Here is an 18,009-nt window from a genome sequence, read left to right as displayed (position 1 = left end):
AACCAACAAACAAAAAATTGAAAGGATTAAGGCAGAAGTTAGTCTGTGGAAACATGTTCCAAAACATAGTTAATATATGAACGAAACTTTATGAAAGTTTTCCTTTTTCTTTTCTTTCTTTTCTTTTTTCTTTTTTTTTGAGATGGCATCTCACTTTGTTGCCCAGGCTGGCGTCCAGTGGCATGATCTTGGCTTACTGCAACCTCCACCTCCCGAATTCAAGCGATTCTTCTGCCTCAGTCTCCTGAGTAGCTGGGATTACAGGCGTTCGCCACTGCATCCAGCTAATTTTTTTGTATTTTTAGTAGAGACAGGGTTTCACCATGTTAGTCAGGCTGGTCTCGAACTCCTGACCTCGTGATTCACCTGCCGCGGCAAATCCCAAAGTGCTGGGATTACAGGCGTGAGCCACCGCGCCAGGCCAAAAGTTTTTCTAGATTTCCAAAAGATTTAGATAACATCACCAATACGGATTTGTGAAGCTGAAACTTGTTCTAAATTATAATCAATTTTTAAAAAGTTTCATCAACCACGCTAGAGGAAAGATAATTTACTTTTCTCTTTTTAGACAAGGATATTGTGAAACATGCAGCTGAAAAAGTAGGAAACGTCACAGAGGTGTGTCAGGCAGAAAATTAATAAAAACATTACGCTATCCTTTGGGATTTTGCAATGTTTGTGGTATTTGGCTCTTTTAAATATGTAATTTGTTATTATTTCATATTCTAAGTAAACTTTCATGTCATACAGTATTTTTTTTTTCTTTAAACTTTATTTTCCTTTCTTAAAGAGGTCTCTCCTCCCCCATCCCCGCGCTCAGTTCCTTTAGCTGGATCCTTCCAGTTCATGACTGATTGGTTTAAAATATGGGTCGTTCAAAAGCCGTGTGATCCTGGGATAGTGGCTGTACCCCTCTGAGACAGTTTTCTTAGTGGTAAAATGGAAATCATAACAACTCTGCAGGGCTAATTATAAAGTTTAAGCAAGCCAAGGCCTGCAAAATGCTTAGTGCAGGTTTGGAATGCACCGAGCGATGACAAATCTCAACCTGTCTTTATGCTGAGACCACTCCCCAGTTTCCGGAGCCGCGGCCACTATCTCCCCAGGCGCATGCACACCCGGCTGTCCCTTCCAGGCCCTCCCCACCACGTGGGCGCGGCCTACCCTCCCTTAGAGGGTAATAAGCGGAGCCAAGGGGCTGCTTCCGGGATTCTTTCCCTTCCACTCTGGGGAACAAACCTTTTGTATGACTGGCAGCATTATTAACCAGTAGTGATTAGAGAAGAGCCTGACGGTAGGCGCTTCCCTCAAAATGGTTCGGAACTCCTCTTCCAAGTTAGCCAATTGGAAGCTTTGGAGGGCGGGTTCTCCTCTGGGGCGGGACAGAGTGACGGGTGTCTCTTTTGGCTAATGGAAACTTGGCTGCTTGTAAGCCGTGACCAATCAGAAGCGAGAACGCCGGATCCTGGGGCGGGGCTGGAGCTTCGTCAGTTGAACCGCTCGCGAGGAGGGTTGCCAGTGGAGAAGGTGAGAGGCAGCGGGAGTGGCGGGTTCGCGGGCCCGGTGGAGGTCTTGAGGGAGGGAGGGGGTTCTCTCTGGGGAGAGTGGTCTGCGGTGGGCAGCTGACCGGGCCTTGTCGGAATCAGGAGGGAGGGTGCCTTTTAACAAGGGTAGGTGCTTGATTGAGGTGTTGTGAGACTGAGCGCAGCGTGTGAGTTGGGGGTGATCTGTATATCGCAGGAGGGTCTTCAATGGGGAAAGTTGTAAAGCAGGAGACAGCAGATGGTAGAATATACAGGTGCCTTTGAAATGCAGCGTGGCGATTTAGTAGGAGGTTTTAAGGCAGGGGATCATTATAGCGCACTGTGATTTACAAGCTTTGATTTGGGTGAAAGTCGTGGGAAGAAAATACTGAGGAAGGGAGGGAAGGAGACCTCCAGGAATAAGGATGTACTTTAAAGAGATGTGAAGCCCTATTATGCCTGTGGCGTTTACTACGTGCTGTGCACCTGCCAAGTGTTTTAGGTGAATTAACTCTTAAACTTACTCTGCTGATGGTTAAGAGTGTGGGCTCTGGCGTCGGGTTGAATCCCGAATTTGAATCCTGGCTCTGCCACTGATCTGTGGCTTTGGGCGAGTTGTTTAACCCTTCTGCCTCAGCTTCATCATCGGTAGAATGACCTCATCTCTGTCTATATACCATTGGCTAGCTTCACCCTCTTTATCTAATGAGAACTCCCAGCTGTGTATTTCCAGCCTGGATCTCTGCCCGAAACTCCAGACTCATACCGTGGCCGACTCTTCTCTATTTGGAAGTTCATCTGACATTCAGACATAAACTTGTCCCAAACCAAACTTGAGGTTGTTTCCTTTCAACCTCCAAACCCAGTTGATGGCACATTCAGCCTGCCAGGTACTAAGATCAAGAAGCTTGGAGTGTTCTCTTTGTTTTGAGACAGAGTTTTGCTCTTGTTGCCCAGGCTGGAGTGCAATGGCGCCATCTCGGCTCACTGCAACCTCCGCTTCCCGGGTTCAAGGGAATTACAGGCGCCCGCCAATTGTTTGTATTTTTAGTAGAGACAGGGTTTCACTAAGTTGGCCGGGCTGGTCTCGAACTCCTGACCTCAGGCGATCCACTCGCCTCAGCCTCCCACAGTGTTGGGATTACAGGTGTGAGCCATGGTGCCCGCCTAGCTTGGAGTGTTTTTCACTCCTCCCTTTTGTCTCACTTATATATGGTCTAGCAGATCGCATTAGCTCTGTTTTCAAAACACATCCAGAATCCAACCACGCCTCACCAGCTCCTTTGCTACCACTCTGGCCTAAGTTGTCCCCTGCTCTTACCTGGTCTGTTGCAGTGGCCTTCCAGGTGGGCTCCCTGCCTCTCACTCTCAACCATCCTAGTAGAACAGAAGTCAGGTCAGGTTGCTCCTCCTTTCCAACCCTGTCCTGGCTCCCACCTTACACTGCAAAAGTCTTCACCATATCCACGAGGCCCCGACCTATTGGTTTCCTCCTCCTCCCTCCCCTCAACTCCCATCACCTCTCTCAGTCCCCTGGCTCACTCTCCTGCAGCCACCCTGGCCTCCTTGCTGTCCTTTGAACATAACAAACACATTGCCATCTCAGGGCCTTTGTACTCGCTGTCCCCGAACGCACTGCCACCTTAAGGCCTTTGTATTTGCTGTCCTCTCCTTCTGAATCAGGTCTTCTCAGGTGTCCTCGTGGCATCTCCCACACCTCTTTCAGGTCTCCGTTCAGATGTCAGCTTCACAGTCAGGCACTTGCTGACTACTCAAGCTAAAATAACTCCTGTCACCGTGTGGCCCCGCACTTGGTTTTATTTTTGTTCATAACACAACTACCTGACATAGATTATTATTAGTATTATTTTTGAGACAGACTCTTGCTCGGTCACCCAGGCTTGAGTGCAGTGGCGCAATCTCAGCTCACAGTAGCCGTAGCCTCCACTTCCTGGGTTCAAGTGATTCTCCTGCCTCAGCCTCCCAGCTAGCTGGGATTACAGGTGTATGCCACCATGCCCAGCTCATTTTTACATTTTTAGTAGAGACGGGGTTTTGCCACGTTGGCCAGGGTGGTCTCGAACTCCTGACCTCAGTTGATCCGCCCAGCTCCGCCTGCCAAAGTGCTGGGACTACAGGCCTGAGCCACAGCACCGGGCCTATTATTATTATTATTATTTTTGAGATGGAGTCTCGCTCTGTCGCCCAGGCTGGAGTGCAGTGGTGTGATCTCAGCTCACTGCAAGCTCTGCCTCCCAGGTTCACGCCATTCTCCTGCCTCACCCTCCTGAGTAGCTGGGACTACAGGCACCTGCCACCATGCCCGGCTAATTTTTTGTATTTTTAGTAGAGATGGGGTTTCACTGCGTTAGCTAGGATGGTCTCAATCTCCTGACCTCGTGATCCACCTGTCTCGGCCTCCCAAAGTGCTGGGATTACAGGCGTGAGCCACCGCACCTAGCCTATTATTATTTTTTGAGATGGAGTCTCCCTCTGTCACCCAGGCTGGAGTACAGTGGCACCATCTCAGCTCACTCAACCTACACCTCCCAGGTTCAAGTGATTCTCCTGTTTCAGCCTCCCAAGTAGCTGGAACTGCAGGCGTACACCACCACGCCTGGCTATTTTTTGTAATTTTAGTAAAGGTGCCGTTTCACTATCTTGGTCAGACTGGTTTCAAACTCCTGACCTCAAGTGATCTGCCCTCCTCAGCCTCCCAAAGTGCTGGGATTACAGGCGTGAGCCACCGCGCCTGGCCCTCACATCAATTATTGTTGGTTTATATCCACTGGGCTTCTTGGACCTCCCCACTAGAGTGTCTGACTCCATGTGAATATGGAACCTGGCACCTAGAAGAGCACATGGTGTTTAAAAAGTGTTGCTTCTCCTGTGCCATCCTCACCATCCTTCGGGGTCTCCCTGTGGTATGGGGCAGGGTTGCTGAACTAGGAGGGTCCTGTGTGGGGTGGTGGGGTCAGAGGTGGGGAAATAAACTGGACAGATTGTGGTGCCCAAGGGCAGAAGGAACCTTTAGTGTCTGAAGGAACTTGGAGGAAATGCAGATTCCTGGGCCCACCCCCAGGGTTTCTGCTTGTGTATGGTTGGGACTTGACCTAGGAAGCTGCATTTTCTTTTTTTTTTTGAGACGGAGTCTCGCTTTGTCGCCCAGGCTGGAGTGCAGTGGCCGGATCTCAGCTCACTGCAAGCTCCGCCTCCCGGGTTTACGCCATTCTCCTGCCTCAGCCTCCCGAGTAACTGGGACTACAAGCACCCGCTACCTCGCCCGGCTAGTTTTTTGTATTTTTTAGTAGAGACGGGGTTTCACCGTGTTAGCCGGGATGGTCTCGATCTCCTGACCTCGTGATCCGCCCGTCTTGGCCTCTCAAAGTGCTGGGATTACAGGCTTGAGCCACCGCGCCCGGCCTGGAAGCTGCATTTTCATAAGCACTTGTGGTAAGGATTATGTTCCTTGGCCATCACTGTGAGAAACACTGTTAGGCTGGTTCAGAGTTTGCTGGGGCCACTGTGGTGATTGAGACACCTCCTGACCCAGCCTGGGAGTCAGGGAGCGCTTCCTGCAGTGCAGAAGAGGGGATTGGAGCTGAGACCTGGAGGATGACAGGGAATGAGCTGAGGGGAGAAAACCTTGGCTGTGTCCCCAGTGCCTAGAACCCCATTTCCTGGCATCTCCCATTAAATTCACAAGCAGTCCCTGAAGATACAAGATTGATTAAAATGGCTCTGCCCTCACGGGCTCCTGGTCTGTCAGATAATCAACAGATCACACAGATGGTAACAGGGAGTGCCAGACACTGTTTGAAGCACCTTATATACATTAAATAATTTAATTCCACAACAACCCTATAAGGTAGGAGCTCTTATTATCCCACTTTACTGATGGGGGAAGACCCAGAGAGGGCAAGTGCTTTGCCCAAGGACACACGAAGGATAAAGGCAGCTGGAATCTGAACCCAGAAGTACCCAGCGTGCAGCATGTGCTATGCTTAAGGTGTGAGGCCGCATTTGGATTAGTTCTGGGAGGAAACAGGAGGTGGTCAGGGAAGGGCAGCTGGGTAAGGGGAAGGAGGACAGATGTTTCTGTCCTTCTTTGTGGGATCCTAGACAAGCCTCAGTTTTATCCTCTGTATAATGGGGATGGTCATAATACCCACCAGAGAGCAGAATTTAGGATGAGTCATTCGTTGGGTTAGTAACTGTGCATGGTTCTTATCTAAGGCAAAACGCCTTTGAGAGACAGTGGGAGAGGGAGTCTGGATGCCCCAGGGGGAACTGGGGTGCCGCAGTGTGCACTGTAGAGATTTCATTGCTTGGTTCCCCAGAGGGCTTTTCTGTCTCTACATTCCATGGGGACAATGTGGAAGGCTTTGGTCTGTATTCCGGGGCAGTGAAGGGGGAGTTCTATCCAGCCTCAATTCACCCACGTGGTGGGAGGTGAGGTCAGAATGGGATCGGGAAGGGGGTCATCCAGGCCTGGCCACTCGTGTGAATGTGGGGCGGAGGTCTGCTGCAGGGGAGAGCCCAGCTAGGGTATGGCTGGGCTGGAATATGTGTTGGTGGTGGTGGGGAGCTGTAGAGTGTGAGGAAACAGCCATCAGGTGGGGGGCGGCCAAGGGCAGTGATTTGCCCATGTCTGGTATGGGAGGTAGTGATGTAAATTTGTCTTTGGTGAGCGCAGCGTGGAGAGTTTTCAGCTCCGGCCCCGGGGTAAGAGCTGTGAAATCTGTGAGCTATCCGGGGAGAGCCATTTGGAAGGTGGAGCCAGGGGTGGTGATGTAACACTGGAGAGGAAAGGGGTCATCCTAGTGAATGATGAGAGGGAGAGACCTGGGGGCTGAAACACTGAGTTTAAGTGTGCTGGTGCCGTGATGTCATGAGGCCCGAGAACTGGGTCAGGTGTGTGGGCCAGGATGGGGCCTGGGGGGCAGCCGCACAGTGCTTGCAGGGATGGGGTGGTGACGTCATGGGTTGGTGAGGGCGGGGCCTCAAAGGCACCGCTGGGATGCGTGAGGTCAGGAAGGAGGCAGAGGCTGAGAGGAGGAGCTGGGAGAGGCTCAGGACGAATGAAATCAGCCACCAGGATGAGCCACCGGTCATCCCGAAGCAAGGATGGAGGATGCAGGTAGAGGGACAGGGTCAGCGGCGGGAGGGGAGAGGGGGCTCAGGGTCCGGGGAATCCTAGAAGTGGCAGTGGTGGTGGGGTCAGTGGGGAGGAGGGGTTGTTCAGAGAGGGCTCTCCAAAGGGAAGAGAAGTGGAAAATGTGTGTGTGGGTGGAGTGGGGGTGGGGGGTGGGGTTACAAGCAATTTGGGAGGGAACAGAATCCAGGTGAAATATGAGGGTGATGGAATACAGGCTGAAAGTGGGGTGTGTGGAGCAGAACCTTGAGCAAATATGCGGGAAGAATGCAGGTGGAATAGCGGGGTGCATTGAAGTTCAATATGCGGGAGCCCTAGGAGACCGTGGTTGGCTGGTGTAGGGAGGAGAGTGCGGCTGCCTCCCTGCCCCCAAATCTGGGAGAGCAGGATGGAAGGAAGGGGCTTTGGACGGGAGAGAGGGGGCTGGTTTCTGGGGAATGTAGCATGAGGGTTGGGCTGGAATATGTGGAGTGGGAGGTTCTGCAGAGAAGAGGGGAGGGGGAGCCCAGAATTCCGTGGCCATCTGGGGGACAAGTGACGGGCAACTGGGGTCAAGGAGGCCATGTGGAGCGGGCACGGGTGTGGGATTTATTCCATCAGCAGTTACTGAGCGCTTACGATATGCCTAGAGGAGGGGATGGGGCCGGGCAGCGGGTGAAGTTTGTGGAGGTGAGAGAGGTGTGCAAGGGGAATTGAGTTTGGGCAGAGTATTGGGGGCTCAATGTCTGGCATGAGGGCGGGGTGGGGGCTAAGGATAAGGCAGTGGGATGCCGAAAGGGGCTGGTCTTCGCGGGGTGGATATGGGGGGTTTCTGCCGGGCAGTGGGGAAGGGGGAGTTGGCGGCGGGGATGCGGTGTGGCGCGCCCCCTTCCTCTGTGCGGTCTCCTCCCGGGAGTTGGGGACCACGAGTGGGGGCGGTGATGCTGTGCGGCTCCTCAGGTGTTCAGTTGCGTGGGTGCCTCCTACGCCTTGGTAACCCAGCGGCGTCGCCGCTGATTGGTTCTGGGAGCCGTAGGGGGTCGGGTTGATGGGCGGGGTTTAGGACACCCAGTGGGGCGGGGCCAGCTTTGCCACTCACTGCGTTGGGATCAGGGGATGTGGGATATGTTGAAACGTGCAGCAATTTGTTTGCAGCGAGATCGACATTATTATTTTTTACTTATTTGTTTTTTTCTGAGACAGAATCTTGTTCTAGGGCACGACGGCGTGCAGCAACCTCCGCCTCATGGGTTCAAGCGATTCTCCCGTCTCAGCCTCCCGAGTAGCTGGGATTACAGGTGCCTGCCACCACGCCCAGCTAATTTTTGTATTTTTAGTAGAGACGAGGTTTCACCATGTTGGCGAGGCCGGTCTCAAGCTCCTGACCTCAAATGATCCGCCTGCCTTGGCCTCCTAAAAGTGCTGGGAGCCACCGCACCCGGCCGAGATAGAATTTATTAAACTGGGCCGGGCGCGGTGGCTCAAGCCTGTAATCCCAGCACTTTGGGAGGCCGAGACGGGCGGATCACGAGGTCAGAAGATCGAGATTATCCTGGCTAACAAGGTGAAACCCTGTCTCTACTAAAAAATACAAAAAACTAGCCGGGCGAGGTGGCGGGCGCCTGTAGTCCCAGCTACTCGGGAGGCTGAGGCAGGAGAATGGTGTAAACCCAGGAGGCGGAGCTTGCAGTGAGCTGAGATTGCGCCACTGCACTCCAGCCTGGGCGACAGAGCGAGACTTCTCTCAAAAAAAAAAAAAAAGAAATTATTAACCTGGACTTATGAACCACCAGAGAATGAAAGCACAATTGCCAGAGTGTGAATTTTCCAGGGGAAGGGGGTTCCCGAATTCATCAGCCTTTCCAAAGCACTCTTCTCCCAAATGAAGTTAAGAGCTGTGATCTAGAGAGGTGTCTGTCAGGATGTCTAGGGCCCAGGCCATTGCTCTTGGGCCTCTGAGAAAAGAGTCAGGAGCTTGAGATGGGCCTGGCGGATGGTAATTTGGGAGCCCCTGAAATGAACTTGCAAAAGGTTGTGGGACTGTTCATTTATCTGCGGAAGGCTCAGAAATTTCATTAGATTCTCAAAGGCTCAAGGACTCTAAAAAGGTTAAAAATCCCTTACCTGGAGTTTCAGGGATCATCTTTTTTTGCCTCACAATATTATATTTTCTGATATTAAACTTTATTTTATTTTACTTTTTGAGATGGAGTCTCTCTCTGTTCAGGCTGGAGTGCAGTTGGCACGATCTCGGCTCACTGCAACCTCCACTTCCTGGCTTCAAGCGATTCTCCTGCCTCGGCCTCCGGAGTAGCTGGGATTACAGGCATGGGGCACCACACCTGGCTAATTTTTTTTGTATTTTTAGTAGAGACAGGATTTCATCATTGTTGACCAGGCTGGTCTGGAACTCCTGCCCTCATGATCCACCTGCCTCGGCCTCCCAAAGTACTGGAATTACAGGCGTGAGCCACCGCACCTGGCCTGCTCTGACACCCTTTTAAAAGCTTGGCTCATCCTACTCCAATACCCCCATCCCTCTTTCCAGCTTGACTTTTCTCCACAAATGTTTGCTGAGTGAATGAATGAATGAATAATAAATATATAATGATTATAAGACTTAATAAAGTAATACTAATATTAATCATGATTCTTTTGTTGGCAATCATGTATTTCTTCATTTCTTTTCTTTCTTTTCTTAACTGACTTGGGGTCTCACTCTGTCACCCAGACTGGAGTGCAGTGGCAAGGTCACAGCTCACTGCAACCTCTGCCTCCAGCCTCCCAAGTAGCTGGGACCACAGGCACACACCACCACACCTGGCAATCTTTTTGTATTTTTAGTAGAGATGGGGTTTCACCACGTTGCCCAGGCTGGTCTTGAGCTCTTGAGCTCAAGCGATCCTCCTGCCTCAGCCTCCCAAAGTGCTGGGATACCAGGTGTCAGCCACCGCGCCTGGCTTGGCAATCATGTATTTCTAGTATCCAGCATGTATTGGACACAGCAGCCTGCAGGTCACAGTACCAAGTGCTTTTATACATATTGCCCAGTGTCATCCTCACAACAAGTCCATGAGGTTGGTGCCATTGTTATACCCATTTTCCAGATGAAGAAACTGAGGCACAGAGAGGTGAATTTGCTTTCCCAGGATGCCACAGCTGGTAAATGATGGAGCCAGGATATGAGGCCTGGCCTTCCAACTCATGAGCCTGCGCTCTCAACTCCTCTGGGTTTCTCTCTCATCCCCTTCTCCAGCAACCTTGATCATGGACCAGCCGGCCGGCCTGCAGGTGGACTACGTCTTCCGGGGTGTGGAGCATGCCGTGCGGGTGATGGTTTCTGGGCAGGTGCTGGAGCTGGAGGTGGAGGACCGGATGACGGCTGACCAGTGGCGGGGCGAGTTCGATGCTGGCTGTGAGTGTGCCTGCCTGGGGTGGGCTCACTTTTCCTCTCCTGGGATCAGCTTCTCCCAGAAGATGAGGCCACCCTGAATCCTGCCCACCTGCCTCTTCTATGTGGTTATAATACCACCAGAGAGCAGAATTTAGCTCCAGAAGCTCTCCAGTGTGGGGAGGGATGTAGGTCTTGTTGCTCAAGCCAGAGACACTGGAGTTGGGTAGAGTTGGAGAGCTTAGATGCATTGCCCTGGGGCTGGGCAAGCCGTCAGACCTCAGGAGAGACTTTTCTCCCCACCCAGTCATTGAAGATTTGACTCACAAGACAGGGAACTTCAAACAATTCAACATCTTCTGTCATATGTTGGAGTCAGCCCTCACTCAGGTAGGGCCTGGGTTGGCGGGTGCGGGTGGGAGGCAGCTTCTATCTTCCAGATTCCTGGGGGGTTGATGCCCATCTGATGTATGTCAGACCCTCTACCTGTTCTTTCACTGTGGGAAGAGGGCGATCATTTTCTTCTTTTGCCAAATGTAAATGGTTCATTTTGAATTTAATGATAGTTATTCTCATGTAGAAAATTCAGGTCACAGAGAAATACAAAGAAGAAAGTAAAAATCACTCCATCCCTAATACTCGCTTCTGTTAATATTTTGGTGAAAATCACTCCAGCCATTTCTCCATGTCTCTATTTGTTTCCAAATACCTGTGTGTGTGTGTGTGTGTGTGTGTGTATGTATTTGCAGACCTGTAATTATATATAGTTTATATATTTTCCAAGGTATTCTGCAACCTGCTTGTTTTTGTTTGTTTATTTGTTTTTTTGAGATGGAGTCTCGCTCTTGTTGCCCAGGCTGGAGTGCAGTGGTGGGATCTCAGCTCACTGCAGCCTCCGCCTCCCAGGTTCAAGTGATTCTCCTGCCTCAGCCTCCTGAGTAGCTGGAATTACAGGCGCATGCCACCATGCCTGGCTAATTTGTTGTATTTTTAGTAGAGATGGGGTTTCACCATGTTGACTAGGCTGGTCTGGAACTCGTGACATCAGGTGATCCACCTACCTTGGCCTCCCAAAGTGTTGCAATTACAGGCATGAACCACTGTGACCAGCCTAAAAGTAATAATCGGGGGAAAAAAAGAAGGTTAGAACTTAGAGTGACAGGGTTGAGTGGTATTTAGATATCTTTTTTCTTTCTTTCTTTTTCTTTTTTTTTTTTGAGGCAGAGTTTTTCTTGGTTTCCCAGGCTCAGTGGCACAGCCTTAGCTCACTACAACCTCCGCCTCTTGGGTTCAAGTGATTCTTATGCCTCAGCCTCCCAAGTAGCTGGGACTATAGGCGTGCCCACCATGCCCAGCTAATTTTTGTATTTATTTATTTATTTTTTTGAGACATCGTTTCTGTCGCCCAGGCTTGAGTGCAGTGGCATGATAGTGGCTCACTGCAACCTCTGCCTCCCGGGTTCAAGCAATTCTTGAACTTCAGCCTCCCGAGTAGCTGGAATTACAGGTATGTGCCATCATGCCTGGCTAATTTTGTATTTTTAGTAGAGACGGGGTTTTGCCATCTTGGCCAGGCTGGTCTTGAATTCCTGGCCTCAAGTGATCCACCTGCCTCGACCCCCCAAAGTGCTGGGATTACAGGTGTGAGCCACCGTGCCTGGCCTGGACAAGCGATAGTTTCTTGAAGGTTAGTTGCAATGTGGAATCTGCATCCTCATCAGTGAACTTTTTGTATTGTTACATTAAATTACACTGGCTTATCTTGCATTTTGCACGGATCTTTTTTTACCTGTGGATGACTTTGTAACATCATGCATTGGTCATTTGGAAAATATTGGTTCACTAAGTTGTGCAGATTTTTCAAATGTTGACACATTGCCTTATATAATATCCAGAAGTCACATTTGTTAATATCCTCACCGATCTCCCCAGGAAAGTCTGTGAACACCAAGAAGCTATCAAACACCCAGTAGAAGATACAAGTTTTCCAAAATTCTAATTTTAAGTGGAAAGCTTGAATTTTGTTATTGGCAAGACATTCTGTTAGCTGTTTCTCTTGAAGTGACAGGCTCACTTTGTTCATTTTTGAGAAAATGTCTGCCAGATAGCCCGAGTCTAAATAACCATAGTTTTGTCTGTCAGTCGTTTTTTTTTTTTTTTTTTTTCCAAGTAAAAATAGTGTTCCATGAAAAACGGCTAATTTAGCTCAAAACTCAGATGCAGAATCCCTTTTTCCTGAGACCATCATCATACTTTGGCATGCACAGAAGTACCTGATATGTACTTCCCATTTTCTTGCACAACATAATAAAGAGATGTGTCCTCTAGGAGCTGGATTCAATAAAATTAATAATTTTTACTGCTTCATCGAGAACATTCCGATGTTTCATTTCCTGTGTTTTATGGTTGATTTGCTTATTTACTTGTTTGTTTATTTCTCTTGCCCAGCCCCCCACTGAGACTGGGGAGATACAATAACCTCCAGTGCCATTCAGTGCCAGGGGCTTGATTTCTGCTGAGGCACCAGCAGTTTTTCCCACCATTGCTTTTGTACCATTTGCACACATGTCAACACAGTGCAAAAGACAAATAACGTCTTTGTATTATTATGAAAGTAGCTTTGACCTCAGTGGAGATCCCCGAAAGGGTCTCGGGGACCCCCCAGGGATCTGGAGACAGCACTCGGAGAGTCACGGGTCTAAGCTGTTCTCTGTGGTTGAGCATTTAGGTTCTTTCTGGTTTCTTCCTTCGATGAAGTCCTTGTGTCTGCCCTGGGACGGGGCCATGTTGATCACCAGCCTTCGCGTAGGAAATCCTAGCCTGCCTAGAAAACAGGAAGGGCTGTGGCCCAGGTGTGTGCTAGGTGCCCGCAGTATGGTGGTGGCGGGTGCCGTGGCAGCTCCTCCTCTCCTCTCCTGACAGAGTAGTGAGTCAGTCACCCTGGACCTGCTGACCTACACAGACCTGGAGTCCCTGCGGAACCGCAAGATTGGGGGCCGCCCAGGCCCCTTGGCCCCCAGATCGGCCCAGCTCAACTCCAAGCGCTACCTGATCCTCATCTACTCTGTGGAGTTTGACAGGTGGGCAGAAGGGACTGGCTCCAGGGCCAGGCTGGTGGGCGGGGTGGGAGAGCGTGTGGGTAGATCTTAGGAAGTGCTGGCACCCAGGCAAGGTGACATTGGTTAAGCCTTGCCTTGGGAATCTCACCTGTTGGGATTCGTATCATTTAGTATTGTGTTTGGCTACAAGTAGCAGAATAACCATCACTAGTACCCTAAACAAACAATATATCACATAACAAGATGTCTAGGTAGGTGGCTGCTACCTGTGCAACAGTTCCACTAGGGACTCAAGCTCTTTCTTTTTTTTTTTTTCCCCCTTTACCATCGTTAAGGTGTTGGCTTTTTTTTTTTTTTTTTGAGACAGTGTCTCACTGTGTCACCCAGGCTGGAGTGCAGTGGTGCGATCTTGGCTCACCACAACCTCTGCCTCCCAGGTTCAAGCAATTCTTGTGCCTCAGCCTCCAGGGTAGCTGGGACTGTAGGAGCCCACAACCGCGCCTGGCTAATTTTTGTATTTTTTTTTCTGAGACAGAGTCTCGCTCTGTCGCCCAGGCTGGAGTACAGTGGTGTGATCTCGGCTCACTGCAAGCTCCGCCTCCTGGGTTCATGCTATTCTCCTGCCTCAGCCTCCCGAGCAGCTGGGATTACAGGTGCCTGCCACCATGCCGGCTATTTTTTTTTTTTTTTTTTTTTTTTTTTTTGTATTTTTAGTAGAGATGGGGTTTCGCCGTGTTAGCCAGGATGGGCTCGATCTTCTGACCTCGTGATCCGCCCGCCTCAGCCTCCCAAAGTGCTGGGATTACAGGCGTGAGCCACTGCGCCCGGCCAATTTTTGTATTTTTAGTAGAGACGGGGTTTCGTCATGTTGCCCAGGCTGGTCTCAAACTCCTGGCCTTAAGTGATCCTCCTGCCTCAGCCTCTCAAAAGCACTGGGATTACAGGCATGAGCCACCGCGCCCAGCTTGGCCTTTTGACTTCATCTTTATCTCTTCTTGGCCACAAAATAGCTGCTGGATCCTCCAGACGTTGCGTCTATATCAAGGCAGGAAGAAGAGGGATAGGGCTGAGTTTATTAATTGCATCTGCTGTTTTTATCAGAAAAAGAAACGTGTTCCCAGAAGACTCCCAACAGATTTCCTGTAATGTGTGGCCAGAAGTGGTCACATGCAAGGGATGCTGGGAAAATGAATAGCTGGCTTTCTAGCCTTTATAGGGGGAGGCAGCAAGGGAGTTGGGAATGGCAGTTGTGTAGATGGGTGACCGTGTCTGCCCCATGTGTTGGTAACCACTGGATTTCTTAGTGGGAAGTTACCAATCCTCTGTGAATAGCATCTCATGAGGCTGTTAATCACAATGGCCCCCCTTTCCCCAGCCAAGCCAGGGTCACCCAGGCCAGGCCAACCAGAATCCCCCACTGTGGCATCTGAATTAGGATTGTGTTTGGCTGCAAGTAACATGATACCAGCGTTCCCTTCATCAGCAGTATGCGACAAGGAAGTTCCCCCAGACTACACCAGGGCTGCCAATCCCAGTGGTTTCCAAATTGTTATATAAGAGACTTTCAGAGGTAGTGACTGGTACAAGGGGTCTGGGGACAGGAAGGGGCCTTGAGGATGTGCTCATGAGCCTCTAGGATGGTGCAGTTTTTGGAACTGTGTTTTCGCATTCTGTGGCTCTTAGAGGCTGGTGTTTACCCTCAGGTGCATTCTTGGCCTCTGAGATGCCACGGTTCTAATCCCCCCTCCTCAGGATTCACTACCCGCTGCCCCTCCCGTACCAGGGCAAGCCAGACCCCGTGGTTCTGCAGGGCATCATCCGGTCACTGAAGGAGGAACTGGGCCGCCTGCAAGGGCTGGACGGCCAGAACACTCGGGACACCCGGGAGAGTGAGATCTGGCACCTGCGGGAGCAGTGAGTCTCGGGGGGTGGGCAGCTGGGGTGGGTGGGAGCCCTGGAGCCCTCCCATCATGCCCTGCAGGGCCCATGCTTGGCCCTGTGGGGAGGATGACTGTCCTTTACCCACCATGGATTTATTGTTTTTTTTTTGAGACAGAGTCCTACTCTGTTGCCCAGACTGGAGTGCAGTGGTGCAATCTTGGCTCACTGCAGCTTCCTACTCCTGGGTTCAAGCCATTCTCCTCAGCCTCCCAAATAGCTGGGATTACAGGCACGTGCCACCATGTCCGGCTAATTTTTGTATTTTTAGTAGAGAAGGGGTTTTGCCCTGTTGGTCGGGCTGATCTCAAACTCCTGGCCTCAAGTGATCTGCCCGTGTTGGCTTCCCAAAGTGCTGGGATTACAGGCATGAGCCACTGCGCGTGGCCTCTGAGCCCCTCTTCTGTACCTTTGGGCTGGGTGGTGTTGGGGACAGAGCGATGACCAAGACTATCTTGGCACTGCCCTCGTGGGACTGTCAGTCCAGGGAGGGAGGCAGGTGTGTTTGCAGACAGTGAAGGCTCAGAGTGGGTGGGGTACCTGACCCTGCCTGGTATGGGAGGGCTGTTCTTGGCAAAGGGAGCAGCATGTGCAAGGGTGCGGGGGAGGTGGAGCTCTATGTAGGTGAATCCACCTTCACAGGGTGCCCCTTCTGTGCTAGCCCCCTCCCTGCCACTCACGTGCCCAGCCCTGGGGGCGATAGGTGCTAAGTATATAAGCACCTGAGTATATCATTACAGACAGAGATGCCTGGGGCAGGAAAGGGAGCCTGTGCCATGCGAGGCTGTCACAGGACTCCACTGGGGTGTGGGGTGGGTCAGGCACAGGGGCTGGGGAAGTGTTGTAGGCAGAGGGAACAGCCTGGGCAAAGTCCTTGTGTTAGATGGGAATGCGGTGAGAACAAGGGAATGAATGAAGTGAAAGAAGCAAAGGCTTTTGGCGTATATATTGACGCCTGCCACGTGCTCGGTTCTGTTGGGGAGGTGAATCTGGGGCTTGATCGCTACCGGGGAGAGGCCTGGCTCATTGTGGACTAATAATATTTTTAGTAATAATAACACCAGTAACTAATGTTTATGGAACATTTAACTGTATGCCAGGACTGCTCTGTGCTTTATGATTGAATTCATTTTATCCTCACAGCCGCGCTACAAGGTAGGCACTGCTGTTATCACATTTGACGGAGGCCCAGAGAAGTTAGGGACCTTGGTGCAGGTCACACAGTGGGTAATATGGCTAGGCTGGACCTTAGATCCAGGCAGCCAACGCCGAGCCTCTATTGTTTCCTCAGCTGTTTGCACTGTTTGTGGCTGCAAGCCCAGGACAGAGCTCTAAGTGCTGACCGGGAGGACCAGTCCTTATGGGTGCTCACGGGGCTGGGGAACCCCGCCGGTCTTTGGAGGAGCTCGCCTGTGTACTGCTGGGCCGAGGAAGGCCGCAGTGGGGAGGCCAGAATTTATCCTCAGGATCTGCTCTCAGGCTGTGTGTGTGTGTGTGTGTGTGTGTGTGTCCGCGCGCGCGCGCGCGCTGTCTCAGGCGGTGTGTGTGTGTTTCTAGGTTTGTGTTTCTGGATGTGTGTTTCCCAAGATGGCCACAAGATGGCGCCCTCCACCCTTTGGAACCAACCACGGGAGCCTTGAGATCCCACCGGTGCTCAGTGGCTTATCTTCCTCTTCCCAGACAGGAATTAGGGAGTTTGGAAAGGTTCTGAGATTTATTCCTTCATTCAGCCAACATTTATGGAGTTCATGCTGTGCCAGGCACACTGCCCTACACTGGTTAATGTTTATTATGCTAGACATGGTCTAAGCACTGTGAATAGATTCTTACAGCCTAACAGGCTGGCATTCTTATTATCCTCCCTCTTTGCAGATAAGAAAAGATGGCCTGAGGCTCAGAGATGTGAAGTGAAACTGCCCAAGGCCACCCAGCTTGTTAACAAGTGGAATAGAGTTGAATGCAGTGCGCCCGGCCATGCAGCCTGGGGTCCTGTGCAGTGAACCAGACAGGTGGAGGCTCTGCCCCCAGAAAAGTGGGATCCATATGGGAAACGGACACTCCTCTACATGCCAGGTCTGGCAGGGTTGGTGCTAGGACGGAAAGGTACAGAGGGCTGGGAGAGCGGAGAACGTCAGGGGCAGGTAGGCTTCCCGGATGAGTGGAGTGGTTTTTGCCAGGAGAAGAAGGAGAGAAGGTTCTGGGAGGTGAGAACTGCATCTGGCTGGAGCCTGTGGGAAAGGGAGGCAGGAGGTGAGGAAGGGAGAAGTCAGGTGGGCAGGGGCTGAATAGAAAGGAAAGCTCCTTGTTGGAGAGTGTGGGGAACCACAGATTTTAAGAAGGATTTATTAGGAAAAATTCCAAGCACCACAAAAGTAAACAGTAGTGTAATTTGCACGTACTTGTCCTCCAGCTTCAACAGTTACCCACGTTTGCCCATCTTGTTTGATGTACTGCCACGCCCTGTCCTGTAGCAAATCCCAGTCTTCGTATCTCCTCTGTAAAAGCTTCAGTGTGTATCTTTAACATATAAGGATATAAGTGCTGTCGTCCAACAACATTAACAAAAATTCCATCATGTCATCTGAAACCCATTGCGTATGCGTTCACACACTTCTCTGATCACCTCTCAAGTGTCTTTTTTGCAAGTGGCTTGAATTCGTCCTGTATCTAAATATGGCTGCACATTGCAGTTTGTTGAGGTCTTTCTTTTCTTTTCTTTTTTTTTTCAGTCTTGCTCTGTTGCCCAGGCTGGAGTGTGGTGGTATGATCTTGGCTCGCTGTATCCTTGACTTCCTGGGCTCAAGCGATTCTCCCACCTCAGCCTTCTTAGTAGATGGGACTACAGGCACATGCCATCATGCCCAGCTAATTTTCATATATATATATTTTTTTTATAGAGACAGGGTTTGCCCATGTTGCCCAGGCTGGCCTTGAACTCCTGAATTCAAGCCATCCACCTGCCTC

General features: G+C 50.8%; 1 protein-coding gene across 1 annotated transcript in view; it reads left to right on the top strand.

Annotated features, from left to right (window-relative positions):
- Positions 1–1,483: 1,483 nt before the first annotated feature.
- Positions 1,484–18,009, top strand: part of CCDC61 (coiled-coil domain containing 61) — a 24,954-nt gene continuing 8,428 nt past the window's right edge. Inside the window, exons 1-5 of the mRNA XM_011962967.1 lie at positions 1,484–1,527; positions 9,914–10,072; positions 10,356–10,438; positions 12,971–13,128; positions 14,860–15,021. Coding sequence (XP_011818357.1) covers positions 9,925–10,072; positions 10,356–10,438; positions 12,971–13,128; positions 14,860–15,021 — 551 coding nt within the window. The 5' untranslated portion in view covers positions 1,484–1,527; positions 9,914–9,924. The remainder of the gene's footprint in view (positions 1,528–9,913; positions 10,073–10,355; positions 10,439–12,970; positions 13,129–14,859; positions 15,022–18,009) is intronic.

Source organism: Colobus angolensis, unplaced genomic scaffold, assembly GCF_000951035.1.
Source record: "Colobus angolensis palliatus isolate OR3802 unplaced genomic scaffold, Cang.pa_1.0 Scaffold60, whole genome shotgun sequence".
Classification (NCBI taxonomy): Eukaryota; Metazoa; Chordata; class Mammalia; order Primates; family Cercopithecidae; genus Colobus; species Colobus angolensis.
The sequence above is the reverse complement of the archived record's forward strand: the minus strand, read 5'-3'. Positions and strand labels throughout refer to the sequence as shown.